Source organism: Hordeum vulgare, chromosome 7H (genome assembly GCF_904849725.1).
Source record: "Hordeum vulgare subsp. vulgare chromosome 7H, MorexV3_pseudomolecules_assembly, whole genome shotgun sequence".
Taxonomy (NCBI): domain Eukaryota; kingdom Viridiplantae; phylum Streptophyta; class Magnoliopsida; order Poales; family Poaceae; genus Hordeum; species Hordeum vulgare.
The window spans coordinates 607,196,263-607,217,143 of record NC_058524.1 but is presented as its reverse complement, the minus strand read 5'-3'; the positions used below and the strand labels follow the sequence as shown (position 1 = coordinate 607,217,143).

General features: G+C 46.1%; 2 protein-coding genes across 3 annotated transcripts; both read left to right on the top strand.

The window, feature by feature from the left end:
- The first annotated feature begins 2,223 nt into the window (after positions 1–2,223).
- Positions 2,224–10,915, top strand: LOC123409944 (disease resistance protein RGA5-like). The gene is made up of 4 exons (XM_045102813.1): positions 2,224–2,791; positions 2,879–3,277; positions 8,751–10,708; positions 10,804–10,915. The coding sequence occupies exons 1-4, from the start codon at positions 2,367–2,369 to the stop codon at positions 10,821–10,823; spliced, it is 2,802 nt and encodes a 933-aa protein (XP_044958748.1). The 5' UTR covers positions 2,224–2,366; the 3' UTR covers positions 10,824–10,915.
- A 451-nt stretch (positions 10,916–11,366) lies between these two features.
- Positions 11,367–19,139, top strand: LOC123410127 (disease resistance protein RGA5-like). 2 transcript variants are annotated; one of them, XM_045103014.1, is made up of 4 exons: positions 11,369–11,930; positions 12,025–12,423; positions 16,748–18,705; positions 18,807–19,139. In XM_045103014.1, the coding sequence occupies exons 1-4, from the start codon at positions 11,506–11,508 to the stop codon at positions 18,824–18,826; spliced, it is 2,802 nt and encodes a 933-aa protein (XP_044958949.1). In that variant the 5' UTR covers positions 11,369–11,505; the 3' UTR covers positions 18,827–19,139. The 2 variants fall into 2 exon arrangements, with proteins under 2 accessions (XP_044958948.1, XP_044958949.1); XM_045103013.1 differs by having other exon boundaries at positions 11,367–11,930; positions 16,748–19,139.
- The last annotated feature ends 1,742 nt before the right edge of the window (positions 19,140–20,881 follow it).

Here is a 20,881-nt window from a genome sequence, read left to right as displayed (position 1 = left end):
TGATATTTATCAAAGAGATCAAAAAATGTCTGCAAGTGTGTTGTCCAAATAAAAATGAGCTGCCCCGTTGGATGCACGGCCAACCCATTTACGAAAGAGGACGGATGACCCGACCTAAACGGACAAAACACACACAAAACATGCGTTCGTTTGGGTTGCATGGTTGGCAACTCCAACCTAGAGACCCATTTCGTCTACCATACCATTTGGGTCGCCGCAGACAAAAGTGGAGGCCCAACACGCCGACCCATTCCCAAAACGGGTATGCTCCCCGTCCGCACCGACTCATTTCAGGCCCAAATTTAGTGTTGAAATGCATCGGTGCGGACACGAAGCGGATGCAACACGTGCCCTCCCATGTCCGCGCCTTTGCACACTTGATGCCCGGTCAAAACCAGCGTCGTCTTTATTAACGACAATAGCCCACTGCGGGCCCACACACCAGCGGCCCCATGTGTCCTTTTTTAATCCGAGCATGGGGGGAGGGGGTCGGCCTCATCCTCTTCGAGAAGTCGTCCCCATCTCCATCTAGCCACCCGTTGCTCCCCCGCCAACGACAAAACCTAGCCACCACCATGGGTTTCTTCACCGGGTCGAGCTCTGGCAAACATAAGGGCAAGTCCACCTGTCGCCCATGTTTGCACGCTCCCGTCACCGGCATCTTCTCATACGCCTCAGCAGCGGGTCAGCTACCAGTGCAGTAGGTGAGGTGGCACTGGGAGCACCGCGTCCCCCTCCCCTACCCCGGCGTCATGTTGCCGCATGACTGGCATTTGGATCCGGAGAGGATCCCAGCGCCTGCGGTGCCGCGGTCGGCGCGGGCGCATACAAAGGAGGTGAGGCGTCGGCGGCAGCAACTGGCGCCAGAGCAGTGGCGCAACCCCGTGTATGTTGCAGACTCTCTCAAATGGGAGGCCTAGTTTGCGTGGGAGCACGAGGAGGGTCATCGACGTGGCGTAGGCGACGTGGTGGCTGGACCGTCGCCACTCCTCGTCGTGAGCGAAGAAGACCGGGAGGCGGAGGCCGCGTACCAGAATGCGCTGGCAGCCAACCTACATGCAAGCAAGGAGGAAGCACCCCTCAAGGAGGAGGAGCAGGCTTACCAGACACAGATGGCGGAGGCCATGGCACCCTACGCTGTCGGCGACACGGTCATTTCGTAGCTGGCCCCGCCGTCCCGTGCGAAGGCCGAGCTAGGGCTGATGGTCCTCACGCCCGAGCAATACGCCTGGGACGGGATGGTGCGCGAGTGGGTCAACACTGCCACCCGTCTGGTTGGGAGGGACGCCAGAGTAGGAGGTGGCCTACGTGGAACACAGGGGGCGGGCGGAGGAGCGCGCAGAGGCACAGCGGATCGAGTGGCTGGAGCGTGAGGCCCAAGCTGAGGAGGAACGTCGTGCTGCCCAGCCAGCACCGGTCCAGCCATCGGCGAATGACATCACTGCTGCCTCGGAGATGGTCTTCCCTTGGGCTAGTCCGACACCGACGCTCGTCGACCTCACCAACCCCGACGACGACGAAGAGGAGGACACATATTGCAACGCGCCTCCTCGTTTTTAGCTTACTTATTAAATTTTCTGTTTAATGTAACGTGGAGTCCTAGGACTATCACCAGCCTTTGAATACGACATTAATGTTTAATTAACTTTTTATATTTTCCAAATATTTATTAATTTTTTTTTGCACCGTTTAAAAATGGATCAAGGCCGTGTTGAACGCAAGCGCCGATCCAATTATAGAAACGGATATGAATGTCCGTCGAACCAATCCAAACAAACATGATATGGATAAAACAGGTATTCATTTAAATCGTGTGATTGATTGGTTTTAGAAAATAAATTTAAGCCTTGATAGTGAACAGAACCCGCATGCGTCTGTGGTTTTAAAAAGTACTCCCTCTGTTCCAAAAATTTTGTCTTAGATTTGTTTATAAATAGATGTATCTAAATATTAAAACATGACTAGATACATTCATATCTAGACAAATGTAACATAAGAATTTTGGGACGGAGGGAGTAGATGCTTTTAGAGGCAGCTTAGGGTGCCCTTCCACGCTTTATATCTCGAGGAGTGAGCAGCACATGTATCCTGCAAAGCTGTCTCAGTGTATACCATGTAGCTCGCACGAATTAGCAAACATTATATAGAATACGAATGAGAGTAGCGCTGTTGGAACGACGCGATGGGGTAAATAGTAACAAATGGACTCATAGGCCCACGTATCAGTAGAGGTTGGGTTGTATGCAGAGTGTAGGCGTGTACATTAACGCGTGGGGGGTTGTTCCTTTTTTCCCTTGCTTGCCATTGCCATCGCCATCTGCAAGCCCAAACACACACACACAGAGAGAGAGAGAGAGAGCGCAAAAATGGCGGAAGTTCTGGTGAGCGCATCTACGGGGGCAATGGGTTCCCTCCTGAGGAAGCTGGGAGCTATGATGACGGATGAATACAAGCTGCTCAAGAACGTCCGTGGGGACATCAAGTTCCTCAAGGACGAGCTGGAGGTCATGTGTGCGTTCCTCCTCAAGATGTCAGATGTGGAGGAGCCTGACGAACCAACAAAGCTGCGTGTGACGGCCGTGCGGGAGATGTCCTACAAGATCGAGGACAACATCGACAAGTTCATGGTCCTCGTGGAGCACGAGTCCTCCTCTTCCGATGCTCATGGCCTCACCAAGCTCATGGACAAATGCAAGAACTTGCTGCCGGACATCAAGACCCGCCGCAAGATCGCTAAGGAGGTCAAAGACATCAAGAAAGAAATCAAGGATGTCAGCGACAGATTCTTAAGGTACTACCAGATCTTGTTCTACAGTTACAGTGTTAGTACGATCAAATTTGTGACTAAGCCGATGCTTCTGATTTGTTGCCACTCAAGGTACAAGATCGACGAGTCCTCCACCTCTGTGCCTGCAAAAGAGAAGGTGGTTCCTCGACTTCGTGCAGTCTACAAAGATGTTACGGAGCTTGTCGGAATTGATGGACCAAAAGATGAACTTGTCAAGTGGCTGAGTGAGAAAGAGGGTCAATCACTTCAATTTGTCTCTATCGTTGGATATGGAGGGTTGGGCAAGACCACACTCGCCAACCAGATCCGGGTCAATCTTGAAGCGACCTTTGACTGTGGGGCTTTTGTCTCGATTTCACGCAAGCCTGACATGAAGGCGATACTAAGATCTATATTATCACAAATCACCAAGAAAGACGATGCTTACTCTAATTTAGATGATATACGACTCATCATGGACAAGATTCGAGAATTACTCCAAGACACAAGGTACATATATGAGATCTACTTTACAAAGTAACATTGCTTAATTAGCTCATGTATATATAATCCGTTGCCTAGAATTTAGCTAATGAAGATTGCTTTGTGTGATTTACATTCGTCCTTAACTTTTATGATTGTGTTTAAATTTTGAAGTCATTGTTTTTTTGCAACCTATGTCGATCTGTTCACTATAAGATATAGCTAAAATCTATATGCAGATTTCTGGCGCCACATATTTTCCAATTGATTGTCACAGGTTTGTCAAACTTGCGGCTATGTTCTGTTTACTAAATTAGTTGTGACATGGCGCCAGTGAAAAGAATAAAGTACATGCAATTCCGCAAGACAAATATCAGCACGCACTACATGATTGTGAATATATCTATCTTCTAAGGACCCAAAGCACTTGCATGTGCAAACCAGTGTCAGCGGATATGCAGTACATTAGGTTTGTGATTAGCCACTTTAAGAACATGGGCTTTCTAGAGACTATAAACCTACGGTTATCAGCACTATTATCCTGAATGGATATCAAATATCCGTTGAAGAATCTATATCCGTATCAAAAAAATAGAAAAAGGAAGAATTAATAGAGGAGTTAATGAGGTCAGCTAGGACCAGCCTGACTAGCTTAACATAATGATAACCGTAATTTGTTGCTTCTTTCCTGCTTTGGTAGCAATTTGCATGAAGAATTGAGGCGCAGACCCACTCAATATGTGGTCCTACCAATCACGAGGAAATAACTTGTTACCAAAACAGAAAAGAAAATAGGAAATGCCCAACATTGTTTCGATATCTATCCTCTTGCCAACATGCTATTGGCAGTGGCAAAACATTGTATCTTCCCACTCGCAACAGCTGCCTTGACTCGGCCTCATCATCTCATCAAGGAATTCATAATTTTTCCTCTTGGTTGTTAAATCTTGCTATTTTTTGTTTGCATCCTATGGCAATGTTTTTTCCTTATATAGTGATCAAATCTATATCTATCTACTAATAAAAGAAATAGATATTATTAATACGTCATGCGTGTTTACAAAAATAACCCTACCTTTCCATAGTGTGGACCCGCAATCCAGAAGAAAACAATTTTATTGTTGGGCAGGGAAATAATGACTCATACGTGGCAAAAAAAATTATAGTCGAACTCCCAACCTCACAAAACAATCCAGCCACAAGGGCCAGCTTAGTCTACTTCATTATTGCTCTAAGTGTGCAAAGCTTTAGTTGGTAAAAAAAATTGTACGTTTATGAATGTGCTTGTTATTTATAAGTTGGAGAAGTAAAACCTTATTCGACTATGCATACAGATATTGTTGTACGACACTACAATATCATAAAAAAGAGTTAAATACACTGTGAGTGCCTAAACTTGTTCTGTGCGATCAGTTTAGTGCTTAAACTTGCAAAATACACAAAAATGATGTCACAACTTGTCCCGTGGTTCAAATACAGTGCCTCGAGACATATTCCGCGGTATGCACCGTCCGCGTGGCACGTCAGCGTGTCACCGGCCCATATGTCAGTGGCTCGGGGCGACGGAGAGGCTGGGTGAGGTGCACAGCCTGGTTTTTAAGCAGAAACCCCCCTGGGCTTTAATTAATTCTCTCAAAAAATTGCTGGTTCATTTGCAAATTAACTGAAGATAACTGAAGGTTGGCCGCCCTGCGCTGGCTTGTGCAATGGACAGAGAAGCCGTGAGCACGGCCTGGTCCAGCTGCCGCTGCTCGTCGTGCCTCCTCTGCCTGCGCCGCGGCGAGCACAAATTTATTACAGAAACAAATGAGCATACAAATTCGATAGGCGACATGGATTTGACAGAAACAAATGAACATATAAATTTAGCTACAGATATTATGAAAATATTCAGACTTTGCTTAAAGACTAGCTTGACATTGCGTACTGAACAAAGCTAAAATGTTCATATTACTTAATACAGTACATAGCATCTGAACCATACCAAAATACCATTTGAAACCAATTTTTGTCTCTGAACCCCAACAAAAGGAGCAGTTCATTTATGAACTTAACTAAGATGCTTGACAAGTTCATTCATGAACTAAAACACACATGACTTAAACTAAAGTGAGAAAAAATCATGAAGATAATTTGGTGCATTCTGGCTAACAAGAACTTCCTCCTCTGCTTGCATGAACTGTGGTGCTTGATGCACACTCCCTCCATCATTTTCAAATAGCAGATTGGAGAAGCCAGGGGCAGCAGCTCTAGCTCCTCTTGGAGCATTTATCCCTCCTCTTGCAGCATTTGTTCCTCCTCTTCCAGCACTCCTCCCTCCTCTTGGAGCTCTAGTCCCTCCTCTAGCCTGCCTTTTCCTGGCTCTTGTTGCAACTCCATGTTCACTAGATTCTGCTGCTGCATCTGCATTTCTTCTGACCCTGCCCCTTGCCATTGCTGTTGTCACTCTTGCTACTGGGATTGAGTCTCTTGCATTTGCAATGAAGGTAGATTCTGGAAGAGGATAAAAGTCTCTAACTGTTGGGTATGTGAACTTCTCCTGGCACATGCATTGTATGTGAGAACATTGCAAGAAATTAGGCAGCAATAAATAAATATGTGGAATTTGAGAAGTTACCTTTTCCTGCATCTTGTATACCATACAATCTGGCCTTTGTGTTGGGTCCAATTGAGGAATTACTCTGTGTGGCATAATGTTCTGCAAGCAATCATAGCAAGGTCAAAAAAATTAGGTACAAAGGTAACTAAGTACAAGAGAAAATGATCTTACAACAATGATGCTTGGATCAGCATAATCTTCTTCCTCCTCTGCTGGTACTGGTCTTGGTTTTCTGCTTAAAAAACAGGCTGTGCGCCTCACCCAGCCCCTCCGTCGCCCCGAGCCACTGACATATGGGCCGGTGACACGCTGGCGTGCCACGTGGGCGGTGCATACCGCGGAATACGTCTGGAGGCACTGTATTTGAACCACGGGACAAGTTGCGGCACCACTTCTGTGTATTTTGCAAGTTTAGGCACTAAACTGACCGCATAGGACAAGTTTAGGCACTCACAGTGTATTTAACTCCATAAAAAAATCGATCGTCGTTGGAAAATTTTGCACATCAAACTTTCAGGCTGTGTTTTGCTATTTGCAAAACTGTTTCAATGTTAAATTATTGGTCATGTTGTTATTACATTGACAGCATGATCCATGCTTATTAGGTTAGGGCATGTGGTATTTTTCTCACGTTAAAATGCATGGATATGTTTGCAATATTTACTCTATATGTATATGTGTGTAACGGTGCAACATATGGGCATATTTGTCATAGAAGTAAAGTGCAAGACATGCCCAGTTAGATTATTGACACCACTGGGTGGGGGTGCTATAGTACATGTACTACAGCACATGTCTGAACCAGGCGGTTTCTTGTTACAATATGAGCTGGACAAGGAGGCCTTGAACCATTAGAAGTGTGTGATTTTTATTTATTTTTCAGTTGCAACGCAAGGGCATGTTTACCAGTTGTATATAAAAGCAACTCTAACGCATCGACGCGGTTTCTGTCCGTTTTTTGTATGTTTGGGTCGACCAAGCAAACGGACGTGTCCGGTTTTGCCTTTGGGTCCGTGGGTGTGCCCAACGCAGCCGACGCATTAGTCCACAGGGGCATTTTAAAAACTCAAAGAGTTTAAAATAATTAAACATTAATAACAATGCATATTAAAGCATGCCAAAGTCCATAAAATCAAATATAAAATATTAATATATTAATATAACAAACAGCCGCCCCAGCCCACAGCCCTAGGCGTCATCCTCGTCATCGGAGAGGGTGAGGTCAAAGAATGGTGGCGGCTCAGCCCATGGGAAGTCCTTTTGGTATGCCGCTAGCGTCACGTGCTCCACCATGTCTTGTTGCGGTGGATCTGCCTAGCGTTGCGTGCATTTCCTCCTCGCGCTCCTGCCGCTCCTCCTCCTCCCCGCGCACTCAACAAAGTCGGCGCTCCTCCTCCTCGGGCTCCTGCTACATGCGGGCCTGGCCGTTGTCCCATTCCTCCTTCGATGCGTGGTCCTTTCATGCCGTGAGGTACGTCGCCTCCTTCTCCTTCGTTGTGCTCGACCAAACAGGCGGCGCTCTCACCCACTCTCGGACGACGCCCTGCCACTAGTAGATGCTGGTGGGCGCGGGTGGTGCCGGCACGGATGCTGGCGGTGACGATGGGGCCGGTGGTAGTGGCGGGTAGACCTGCAGTTGGCGACCGACAGCTACAACGTGTCCTCGAGGCAAGGCCTCGAGGAGTCCTCCCACTGGAACTCCTCAATGGCACGTCCGGTCGCCTCCTCCAACGCCTTGAGGAATGCCTCCTCCTCCTCCTCACCCTACTGCTTGACCACCAGCGACGTCGGTGGAGCCGTGGAGGGCGGGCGTCGAGCTGGACGATGGCGCACATCATGCTTGGTGGCGAACCAGATGTCCTAGTTAGGGGAGTTAGTTAAGGGAGTCTGGCGTGTAGGCGGGGATGCGGCGCTGCTCCAGCGTGAGGAGAGCACGCTGGGCCCAAATCTTGTTGGCATGCGCACTCAGACTAGCACGACCGGCACCGGAATGCTGTGGGGTCGAGGTGCCAGCCGTGGGGATGGTTCACGTCCGTCCATGACAGTGGGACACGGTATTTCCAATGGTACTGTGAGTGGTGCACTGGGTTCTACTGGCGGTCCCCTGGCGCTGCCGCCCTCCCGTCCCGTGGCGCCGACACCAATGCGAACCCCTTTGTCGGCGGCCTCACCGGCCCTTGTGATGAGCCGGCCTCATGGCGTTGCTTGCCCTTGGCTTTGCCAAAAAAGCCCATGATGGCTAGGGTTTTCTGTCGCCGACGAGGGAGCAGATGTGGACTAGAGTGGAAGGAGAAATGGATGAGGACTGCCCCATCGAACGCTTGCAAGTAAGAAAGACGGGTTTGGACGCTTCTAATCGCTGTCATGCGTGCCCGAGGTAGGTCGGCAGCATTGTCTATGACCGAGGTGGTAGTTGGCTGGACGACACGCGGGCTCTAAGCGGACGTGCAGCACATCCGTCTTGTGTCCATGTGGACGCAAATCAGGCGTAAATTTGGGCTGGAAATGCGTCCACACTAACACCGAGTGAACGTGATTTGGATTTGCGTCAGCGCATTGGCCGGCGTTGTTGTCCGTTTCAACTCAAACGGACACGAGTGGACCAAATGGTCGGCACATTGGAGATGCTTGTACCTAGTACTCTTTGTGGACTTGTTATCTTTGAGTTTCCTTCCCATTTGTAGCTGTGTATTATTGTGAGATGCTCTCAGGATTTCACTTATCGTACAAGTATGTTTTAGATAATGACATATTTATCGATGTTAGACAATTACATCGAGGTGTATTATATCTAGGATGCACACATATGTGACATTGTTTCAGGATTTTACGTTACTTGATAGGTATTACTATAAATATCTAATGAGCTCTAATGCGTATGTCCATAAATCTGTGTTGCAGGTACTTTATCATAATTGATGATATATGGGAGTTAGGAACATGGGAAACGTTGAAATGTGTATTTGTCAAGAATACATTGGGCAGCAGAATACTTATCACAACACGTATAGTTGATGTTGCCAAATCTTGTTCTCCTTCTAGTGAAGATCTTGTCTATGAGATGAAACCACTCTGTGAGGCTGACTCAAAGAAATTGTTTTTCAAGAGGATATTTGGTTGTGAAGAAAGCTGTCCTGATATCTTGAAAGAAGCTGCCAATGAAATTTTGAAGAAATGTCGTGGTCTACCTCTGGCCATCAATGCCATTTCTAGCTTGTTGGCCACAACAAGGGAAACAATAGAAGAGTGGGATCGGGTGCGACATTCAATACGCTCTTCAAAGGCCAAAAGTGATATAATAGAGACCATGAATTACATATTATCTCTTAGTTATTTTGATCTTCCCCACCACCTAAGAAGTTGCTTATTGTATCTGGCTCTGTTTCCTGAAGACGAAATAATTGAAAGGCAACGGTTGGTACGCAGATGGATTTCTGAAGGCTTTATCCATGGAGAAAGTGGACAAGATGTCATGGAATTAGGAGAGGAATATTTTCATCAGCTTGTGAACAGAAGTCTAATACAGCCCGAAAACATAGGGTATGACGGCAAGGCAGATTATTGCCGAGTCCATGACACCATCCTTGATTTCCTAATTGACAAATCCTCCCAAGAGAACATGTGTACAGTCCTAAAGAAACAATGCAAGCCTAATGGTATAGTTCGTCGGCTCTCTCTAAAGGGAATTGAGGATGAAGAAATCGTGGAGCAATTGGATTTGTCACACGCTCGGTCAATCAGTGCTTTTGGGGATATCAAGCTATTGCCTTCGCTTGGGAGGTCAAAATGCTTGCGCGTGCTAGACTTGCAACACTGCAATCAGTTGGAAAATCATCATATCAAGGATATTGAAAGACTCTATCAGCTGAGATACTTGGATATCTCTGGTACAGGAATCACGGAGCTTCCCAGGCAAATTGGGGAGTTACTGTATCTAGAGACGCTAGTTACATCCTATAAATTACGTGAGCTTCCTGAAAGCACAACTCGGCTACAACGACTGGCACGTTTGCTTGTTGACTGCTATTGTAAGCTTCCAGATGGGTTGGGAAACTTGATAAAGTTGGAAGAGCTTGATTGCGTTGATGCCTTGCAGTGGAAGCTTGTGGAAGAGCTCGGCAAACTAACAAATCTGAGAAAGCTGAGGATTAAATTGGACACTGATGGGATAGAAGGCGACAAATTAGAACAGTCCAAGGAAAAGCTGGTGTCCTCTCTCTGTAAACTGGACGAATGCGGCCTCCGTTCCCTGAGTATTGATTATGTACTGGGAAAAAAGGATGGAGAAGAGCCGTTCCTCCCTGCTTTGGGTTGTATCCAGGAGGTTTGTGTATATGGAGAAGATATCAGCCGGATTAGCAGATGGCTCGCGTCACTTCCCAACCTACACATGTTATTTTTTCAGGGTCCGAAGATAGAGCAGCAGGATATTGAGATGATTGGATTGATACCCAATCTGATCGAATTGTCACTGTATTTTATAAGGGACGCTTGGCGGCTCATTATCAGTCGTGAAGGGTTTCAACAGTTGCAGAGTTTTGAGGTTCACAATGCTCGTATGGGAGTTTTAATGTTTGAACCGGGGGCTATGCCGAGGCTCAAGGAGCTTACACTTTATGGCTTCAAAAGACCCAAATCTGCTGCGGTCGATTTCGACTTTGGCATCCAGCGCCTCTCCAACCTTGCTCGCCTCATTGTCAGCATAGACTGCTTTGGCTGGACGGAGGCACAAGTAAAGGCTGCGGAGGATGCTTTCATGAGCATGGCCGAGGCAAACCCCAACCGTCCAATACTGGAGATGAGAAGGATTAATACGCAGCATATGTTACGTGATGAGCAAATAGATACGACAGGCTCAGGTACTACTAACAAGTTTGTACTTTTGTCTTCGTGAGCAGTAGATCAAAAGATGTACATATATATGACTCATTCTTTTTCCGGTAATCTATTTCAGCTACAACGCAAGCCGTGTAGCCCTAGATGCCTAAACCGAGATGCACCTTTGGTTATGGAGTCCAAGTCACCCTGATTGGATGCTGCAACAAATAAAGCTCCACATTTCTATTCGGGCTACCTCTTTGTTACAATTTTTTTATCGCAACTGTTGACGAAAATTACTGCATCGTGAATGAAATTTATTGCATCGAGAAAAAAATGTTGTATGGACATTTATCGACGCGCCCGTCTACAGCTCGCGGATCGGGAGGCCTGGCCAAATAAATGTTGCTAAATCGTTCTGCAGAGCATCGTCCTTTTAGAAAATAAATTTAAGCCTTGAATAGTCAGTGTCCGGGAACAGAACCCGCATGCGTCTGCGGTTTTAAAAAGTCGGTCAGTAGATGCTTTTAGAGGCAGCTTTGGGTGCCCTTCCACGCTTTATATCTCGAGGAGTGAGCAGCACATGTATCCTGCAAAGCTGTCTCAGTGTATACCCGTGTAGCTCGCACGAATTAGCAAACATTATATAGAATCCGAATGAGAGTAGCGCTGTTGGAACGACGCGATAGGCCCACGTATCAGTAGAGGTTGGGTTGTATGCAGAGTGTAGGCGTGTACATTAACGCGTGGGGGGTTGTTCCTTTTTTCCCTTGCTTGCCATTGCCATCGCCATCTGCAAGCCCAAGTCAACAGAGAGAGAGATAGAGAGAGAGCAACAATGGCGGAAGTTCTGGTGAGCGCATCCACGGGGGCAATGGGTTCCCTCCTGAGGAAGCTGGGAGCTATGTTGACGGATGAATACAAGCTGCTCAAGAACGTCCGTGGGGACATCAAGTTCCTCAAGGACGAGCTGGAGGTCATGTGTGCGTTCCTCCTCAAGATGTCAGATGTGGAGGATCCCGATGAACCAACAAAGCTGCGTGTGACCGCGGTGCGGGAGATGTCCTACAAGATCGAGGACAACATCGACAAGTTCATGGTCCTCGTGGAGCACGAGTCCTCCTCTTCCGATGCTCATGGCCTCACCAAGCTCATGGACAAATGCAAGAACTTGCTGCCGGACATCAAGACCCGCCGCAAGATCGCTAAGGAGGTCAAAGACATCAAGAATGAAATCAAGGATGTCAGCGACAGATTCTTAAGGTACTATCAGATCTTGTTTTACAGTTACAGTGTTAGTACTTAGTACCATCAAATTTGTGATTAAGCAGATGTTTCTGATTTGTTGCCACTCAAGGTACAAGATCGACGAGTCCTCCACCTCTGTGCCTGCAAAAGAGAAGGTGGATCCTCGACTTCGTGCAGTCTACAAAGATGTTACGGAGCTTGTCGGAATTGATGGACCAAAAGATGAACTTGTCAAGTGGCTGAGTGAGAAAGAGGGCCAATCACTTAAATTTGTCTCTATTGTTGGATATGGAGGGTTGGGCAAGACCACACTCGCCAACCAGATCCGGGTCAACCTTGGGGCGACCTTTGACTGTGGGGCTTTTGTCTCGATTTCACGCAAGCCTGACATAAAGGCAATATTAAGATCTATATTGTCACAAATCACCAAGAAAGACAATGCTTACTCTAGTTTAAATGATATACAACTCATCATGGACAAGATTCGAGAATTCCTCCAAGACACAAGGTACATATATGAGATATATTTTACAAAGTAACATTGCTTAATTAGCTCATGTATATATAATCCGTTGCCTAGAATTTAGCTAATGAAGATTGCTTTGTGTGATTTACATTCGTGCTTAACTTTTATGACTGCGTTTAAAATTTGAAGTCATTGTTTTTTGCAACTCATGTCGGTCTGTTCACTATAAGATATAGCTAAAATCTATATGCCGATTTCTGGCGTCACACATTTTCTAATTGATTGCCACAGGTTTGTCAAACTTACTACTATGTTCTATTTATTAAATAATTGTGACATGGCGCCAGTAAAAACAGTAAAGTACATGCAATTCCTTTTTCTTAGAAAGGGAAATATATTTTTGTCACGAAGATACCAATTACATCCAGCCTTTGCACCTACAAGATGTCGCCAAGACATCCATAATGCACACAGCCAGACAAAAAAAATGAAAGCAAATGAAAAAAAGGACCCACCATAACGATCAACTCCTCCCAATAGCAGTACTCATACCACCACAAAATACAACATCTAGAAACCATAACAGTTTTCCAAAAGCAAAGCCTTCAAGAAGGGAACGGTGCACAAGCACCGTCGTTGTCCGATCAAAGATCTTAGGTTTTCATCCTGGAAAAAGTCCGTGCTCCCAAAACAATACCTTCAACAAGGTAATTGCCACGCACAACCAATGAAGGCTAGACCTTGGGTTTTCATCCTGAAAGTCACGACTGGCCACCCCGGGGAGTACCACTGAAGATGAAATCCTCCATTGTTGCCGCCCCACAAATCATTGCCGCTCCTAGGATTCATCTAACACCTGGTTGTCTCCATCGCCTCCAAGACTTCGTTCGTGTAACCGGTCCTCCGATCTCGGCTATCATGACCTTCTGCACTGTTGTCTTCACCATGAAATCGAGAAGCCGACATGTCTCAAGGTGTCATCAGTCAACAGAGCTTCACGCCACGCCCTTAGAACCTCATAGGCTGATATGGACGTACACGACCAGAACTAACCGATCCAGATATCCTGAGCAAATTCTCTGACGGCCGTTCCGGAACACGTCGATGGCCAGATGGAGGTGGCCAGATCGAGGAGGACCAATCAAGCAGGACATTGTCGTGATGCAAGAAAGCACAAGGACCACAACCGGGACTAGATGACGGATCATGAGAGCCGCGAAACCAGCCACAAACCGGCCGACCACCTCCGGCGGAGGAGGAAATCACCACCACCATAATCCTCGTGATGCGTAACAAAACCGGGAAACCTCCACGAACAGGCCTTTGTTAGGATCGAGCCCACGCGACCACCTCTTGCCTTCCCCGTCGACTACAACAGGCCTCCTCACACTTTCCGGTTGCTGCTGCCCGCCATCACCGCCCCAAAGGACCCAGATCAGGCCGCCGCAGCCTCAGATCCCGGACAGGACAGCAAAGGAGGTCCGCCGCCGCCGCGCCACCGGGCCTTTGCCCGGCGACGTTGCCGGCGTAGGCGGAGGGAGGGGAGGCGCGGTAGTTCGAGGGGAAGGCCAGTGGTGGCCGCCCGGTACGGCCCGGCGGCCGCCGCACGGGGCCGGGAGTTTTTTTTTTTTTTGTACAAGACAAATATGCACAACATGACTGCGGATATATCTACTTTCTTCGTTTCATAATATAAAAACGTTTTTTTACAATAGTATCTTCATTATGGGACAGAGGGAGTATATTCTAAGGACCCAAAGCACTTGCATGTGTGCAGACCACTGTTACCTGATATGCATTACATTGGGTTTGTGATTAGCCACTTTAAGAATATAGGGTCTCTAGAGGCTATAAACCTACGGTTATCAGCATTATAATCGTGAATGGATATCAAATATCCGTTGAAGAATCTATATCCATATCGCAAAAAGAGAAAAGGGAAGAATTAATAGAGCAATTAAACATGGTCAGATCGGACCAGCTTGACTAGCTTAACATAATGATAACCGTAGCCTTTTCTGCTTTCGTAGCAATTTGCATGCAGAATTGAGGCGCAGACCACTCAATATTGTGGTGCAGAATTGAGGTCCTACGAATCGTGAGGAAATAACTTGTTACAAAAAAAAAACAAAAAAAATAGCTATTGGCAGTGGCAAATCATTGTACTTGCCAGTCGCAACAGCTGCCTTGACTCGGTCCGAGCATCTCATCAAGGAATTCATAATTTTTCCTCTTTGTTGTTAAATCTTGCTATTTTTGTTTGCTTCCTATTGCAATGTTTTTTCCTTATATTGCGATCAAATTGTATATAAAAGTAAGTCCAATGCGTCGATGCGGTTTTTGTCCGTTTGGGTCGGACGAGCGGACGGACGTGTTCAACTTTACCTTCGGGTGTGTGGGTGCGTCCAACATAGCCGACCCATTAGTCGGCATGGACGTTTAAAAAAACTTAAAAAGCATAAAATAATTATACATAAATAAAAATGCATATTAGAGCCGGTCAAAATCCACATAATTAAATAGTATAAAACTTTAATAAAAAAACAGCCGCCCTAGCCGACAGCCCTAGACATCATCCTCGTCATCGGAGCGGGCGAAGTCGAAGCATGTTGCGGGAAGTCTGCACTTCTCCTTCTCGAGCTCCTGCTCCAATGTGTGGTCCTTCCACGCCACGAGGTAGGCTGCCGCCTACTCCTCCGTAACGCCTAGCAAAACGGGCGGCATGCTCACCTACTCCCGGGCGACGCGCTACTACTAGTAGACGCTGGTGGGCGCGGGTGCTGCCGGCACGAGTGCGGGCGGTGACGATGGGGCCGGTGGTGGTAGCGAGTAGACGTTGTCGCTAGTGGCCGACACCTAAATCACGCCCTCGAGGCTAGGCCACCTGGAGTCCTCGCGTAGAGATGCCTTTATGGCGCTTTGGGTCGCCACCTCTAAGAGCAAGTACAATAGAGATGAGTCAGCTGGCTATAAGGAATAAAGTAGTATATTTTTGCTTAGTTGGAGGAAAGAGAAGAGGAGAGAGAAGGTAAGCGGGCTCTTAGTTAAGAGTCAGCTCTAGCACGTGTTCCTAGACACTTTATGAGAATGAAAGGTGGGTCATATAATAAATAAGCAGTACACTCTTCTAACCAACTATTGTACATGTTAGCTATAAGATGGGCTATAGGTGACATGGCATGAGCTTACAGCCGGCAGCCGGCTCTACTATTGTACTTGCTCTAATGCCTCGAGGAACACTGCTTGACCACCGCCTGCGGTGGTGGAGGGCGGGCGTCGAGATGGACGGCGTCACGGCAGCGCACATCGTGTTTGGTGGCAAACCAGATGTCCAAGTTAATTAGGGAAGTCTGGTGTGTAGGCGGGGTCGTGGTGCTACTCCGGCATGAGGAGAGCACACCAGACCCGGATCTCGTTAGCGTGCGCACGCTCGGACTGCGGTAGCTGACACTGGAACGCAGTGAGGGTCGAGGTGCCAGCCATGGAGGAGGTTCATGTCTGGCCACGGCAGCGGGACGCGGTATTCCCGACGGTACTATTCGTGGTGCACCGGGATGTACTCGTAGTCCCATGGCGCTGCCGCCCTCTTGTCTCGCGGCGCCGACACCAATGCGAACCCCTTCGTCGATGGCCTCCCAGGCACTTGCGATGAGTCGGCCTTGTGGTGGTGCTTCCCCTTGGCCTTGCCTTTGCCGAAGAAGCCCATGACAGCTAGGGTTTTATGTCCTGAGCGAAGGAGCAGATGTGGACTGGATTATAGGAGGAGAAGTGAATGAGGTCGGCGCCGCCGCACGCTTGCAATTAAAAAGGATGCTGTCATGCGGGTCCAGGGTAGATGGGCAGCATTGACTACAACCATGGTGGAAGTTGGATGGCCGACATGCGGGCTCGAGATAGACACCGAGTGGACGCGCAACACGTTCGTCTCGTGTTCGTGTGGATGCAAATAGACGTAAATTTGGGCTGGAAATGCGTTCACACGGACACCGAGCGGATGTGATTTAGGTTTTGTCCGCGCGTTGGTCCGGCGTTTTTGTCCGTTTAGACCCAAACGGACACGCGCGGTTCAAATGTGTCGACGCATTAGAGTTTCTTATACCTAGTACTCTGTGTGGAGTTGTTATCTTGGAGTTTCTTCCCCATTTTTAGCTGTGTATTATTGTTAGACGCTCTCAGGATTTCACTTATTGTACAAGTATGTTTTAGATGATGACATCTTTATTGATGTTGGACAATTACATCAAGGTGTATTATATCTAGGATGCACACAGATGTGGCATTATATCAGGATTTCACGTTACTTGATAGGTATTACTATAAATATCTAATGAGTTGTAATGCGTATGTTCATAAAACTGTGTTGCAGGTACTTTATCATAATTGATGATATATGGGAGTTAGGAACATGGGAAACTCTGAAATGTGCATTTGTCAAGAATACATTGGGCAGCAGAATAATTATCACCACACGTATAGTTGATGTTGCCAAATCTTGTTCTCCTTCTAGTGACGATCTTGTGTATGAGATGAAACGACTCAGTGAGGCTGACTCAAAGAAATTGTTTTTCAAGAGGATATTTGGTTGTGAAGAAAGCTGTCCTGATAGCTTGAAAGAAGCTGCCAATGAAATTTTGAAGAAATGTCGTGGTCTACCTCTGGCCATCAATGCCATTTCTAGCTTGTTGGCGACAACAAGGGAAACAAAAGAAGAGTGGGATCGGGTGCGACATTCAATACGCTCTTCAAAGGCCAAAAGTGATATAATAGAGACCATGAATTACATATTATCTCTTAGTTATTTTGATCTTCCCCACCACCTAAGAAGTTGCTTATTGTATCTGGCTCTGTTTCCTGAAGACGAAAGGATTGAAAGGCAACGGCTGGTACGCAGATGGATTTCTGAAGGCTTTATCCATGCAGAAAGTGGACAAGACCTCATGGAATTAGGAGAGGAATATTTTCACCAGCTTGTGAACAGAAGTCTAATACAGCCCGAAAACATAGGGTATGACGGCAAGGCAAAGTATTGCAGAGTCCATGACACCATCCTTGATTTCCTAATTGACAAATCCTCCCAGGAGAACATGTGTACTGTCCTGAAGAAACAATGCAAGCCTAATGGCATAGTTCGTCGGCTCTTTCTAAAGGGAAATGAGGATGAAGAAATCGTGCAGCAATTGGATTTGTCACACGCTCGGTCAATCAGTGCTTTTGGGGATATCAAGCTATTGCCTTCGCTTGGGAGGTCAAAATGCTTGCGCGTGCTAGACTTGCAAGACTGCGATCAGTTAAAAAATCATCATATCAAGGGTATTGAAAGACTCTATCAGCTGAGATACTTGGATGTTTCTTTTACAGGAATCACGGAGCTACCCAGGCAAATTGGGGAGTTACTGTATCTAGAGACGCTAGTTACATCCTATGGATTAAGTGAGCTTCCTGAAAGCACAACTCGGCTACAAGGACTGGCACGTTTGTTTGTTTACCGCGGTTGTAAGCTTCCAGATGGGTTGGGAAACTTGATAAACTTGCAAGAGCTTGATTGCGTTGATGCCTTGCAGTCGAAGCTTGTGGAAGAGCTCGGCAAACTAACAAATCTAAGAAAGCTGAGGATTAGATTGGACATTGATGGGATAGAAGGCAACAAATTAGAACAGTCCAAGGAAAAGCTGGTGTCCTCTCTCTGTAAACTCGACGAATGCGGCCTCCGTTCCCTGAGTATTGATTATGTACTGGGAGAAAAGGATGGACAAGAGCCGTTCCTCCCTGCTTTGGGTTGTATCGAGGAGGTTTTTGTATATGGACAATATATCAGCCGGATTAGCAGATGGCTCGCGTCACTTCCCAACCTACACATGTTATATTTCGATGGTCCGAAGATAGAGCAGCAGGATATTGAGATTATTGGATTGATACCCAATCTGATCGAATTGTCACTGTGTTTTAGAGAGGACGCTGGGCGGCTCATCTTCAGGCGTGAAGGATTTCAACAGTTGCAGAGTCTTAAGTTCATCAGGCGTGTGAGAGTTTTAATGTTTGAACCGGGGGCTATGCCAAGGCTCAACGAGCTTAAACTCTATGGCGTCTACATAAAGCCCAAATCTGCTGCGGTCGATTTCGACTTTGGCATCCAGTTCCTATCCAGCCTTGCTCACCTCGCTGTCGAAATAGACTGCTTTCGCTCGACGGAGGCAGAAGTAAAGGCTGCGGAGGATGCTTTCAAGAGAATGGCCGAGGCGAACCCCAACCGTCCAATACTGGAGATGACAAGACTTTATCCGCAGTATATATTACGAGACGAGGAAATAGATATGGCAGGCTCAGGTACTACTAACAAGTTTGTACTTTTGTCTTGGTGACCAGTAGATCAAAAGATATACATATATATATATATGCCTCATTCTTTTTTCGGTAATCTATTTCAGCTGCAACACAAGCCGTGTAGTCCTAGATGCCTAAACCGAGTCACTCTGATGTGGATGTTGCAACAAATAAAGCTCCACATTTCTATTCAGCCTACCTCTTTGTCTCTGGTGTACTCTGGTGTACTCTGGTGTACTCTTGTGGTTTGTCTCAAATCGATACTTCTGTATATGTCTCGAAGTATCACGAATGAGTGGAATGACTAGGAATAAGTAAGACAAGTAGTATCACGAATTCATGGAATGTAATTTTTTTTTTCACTTCGGTACAACGGTAAAACGCTTCTGGGCATAAGTAGATTATCTACAGAATCTGAAGGAACGTGGATTCAGATACTTCAGAACAAATACCTAAATTCTAAAACTTTAGCTCAGGTTACAGCTAGACCAAATGATTCCCTATTTTGGAAAGGGCTAATGAAGATAAAGATGAAGTTTTACCAGAGGGTAAAATTTATAGTGGGTAATGGTGCCTCAACAAGGTTTTGGGAAGATACTTGGCTTGGGGACACACCACTTGCACTTCAATACCCAATGTTATATAATATAGTACAACGTAAAGAGGATTATGTATCCACGATACTACAATCTACACCGCTTAATATACAGTTCAGAAGGGCTTTAGTAGGAGCTCGCTGGGATGCATGGTTGCATTTGGTTGAAAGAATCATGCAGGTGCATTTAGCTGAACAATCAGATAGTATTAGGTGGATATTAACTAAGAATGGAGTATTCTCAGTCAAGTCCATGTATTCACATCTGATAAATACAGGAATTTTACCAATATCTGTACCTATTTGGAGGATCAAGGTGCCCCTGAGAATTAAAATATTTATGTGGTTTATACACAAAGGGGTCATACTAACCAAAGATAACTTACTTAAGCGCAGTTGGAGAGGAAGGCCTAACTGTTGCTATTGTGAGCAAAATGAAACAATTAAACACCTTTTTATAGAATGTCCTCTTGCAAAACTGCTATGGAGAACTATTCAAATAGCTTTTAATATCAGCCCACCTATATGTGTTGGTTCAATATTTACAACGTGGCTCAATGGAGTTGACGCTAAAATATCGAAACTTATCGGTGTTGGGATATGTGCTTTGTTTTGGGCAATATGGAATACCAGGAATGACATGATCTTTAATGGCAAGAACTTCAACAATTTTTTGCAGGTTATATACAGAGCAACGTCTTGGATCCGCACGTGGTCGTTACTCAGTCATGCGGAGTAAAGGGATCTTATGGATATTGGGTGCAACCGATGGGAGATGGCCGCACGGGTTATCTTCAACCGATTTGGATGGCGTGCTAATAATAGACTAGATGTATAGGCATCGTAGTCTAAGTTTACATACGCCGGATGTGGCTTTTTTCGTGCTTTCTTTTACACTTTCGGCTTTTTCAGCTATTTGGATCTAATATACTATTTTATCTATCTTTAATAATATGGCTGCATGCATCGATTGATGCAGAGGCCGGGGGCTCGCTTCCTCCTTATCAAAAATAAAATAAAATCAAGTGTAGTTATCTTATGATAGTAGATTGTCTCGCCTAGTATTTTTCCATTAATATTTGTGTATTCTTAGATTGGGCCTTAGATATGTAACCCAGATTTCTGTTGTTAGGAAAGACATACGGTGTACCTTATCAGAAGAAAAGATCTGTCGTGCATCTAACATGTATGCAGTAATCAGATCCACATTTGTTTTGTATTCATTGTGCCCTTGGATCATACTCAATTTAGTCCCGATTTGGTCGGTGGATGGCGGTGTTGTAGTTTAAGGCAGGGATGGTGGAATCCCCCAATGTTTATTCCAGACTTGGTACATGGTTGGTGGTGTTGTAGTTCGAGGCGCCCCGAATTGCCATCCCGATTTGGTCGAAACACCCGTAGTTCAAGCTCGATTTTGTCAACGGGATGGTTTTGGGTGGTTGAATGTTATATGTGAAATTGAACACCATCTAGGCGGCCTCAATCTTTGATAGCTTGGCATACATATCAAGCATAGCGCTCCCTGCAATTATGTCACCCACATCCCACTCCTGCCTCGTTGCATAATAGTGCACTGACTTTCCA

Bases quoted from the DNA above. Each gene is read 5' to 3' on its own strand.
- LOC123410127 (XM_045103013.1), top strand. From the start codon at position 11,506: ATGGCGGAAGTTCTGGTGAGCGCATCCACGGGGGCAATGGGTTCCCTC. The intron at 11,931-12,024 runs GTACTATCAGAT...TTGCCACTCAAG, and splicing joins GTCAGCGACAGATTCTTAAG to GTACAAGATCGACGAGTCCT. The intron at 12,424-16,747 runs GTACATATATGA...ACTGTGTTGCAG, and splicing joins GAATTCCTCCAAGACACAAG to GTACTTTATCATAATTGATG.
- LOC123409944 (XM_045102813.1), top strand. From the start codon at position 2,367: ATGGCGGAAGTTCTGGTGAGCGCATCTACGGGGGCAATGGGTTCCCTC. The intron at 2,792-2,878 runs GTACTACCAGAT...TTGCCACTCAAG, and splicing joins GTCAGCGACAGATTCTTAAG to GTACAAGATCGACGAGTCCT. The intron at 10,709-10,803 runs GTACTACTAACA...AATCTATTTCAG, and splicing joins AATAGATACGACAGGCTCAG to CTACAACGCAAGCCGTGTAG.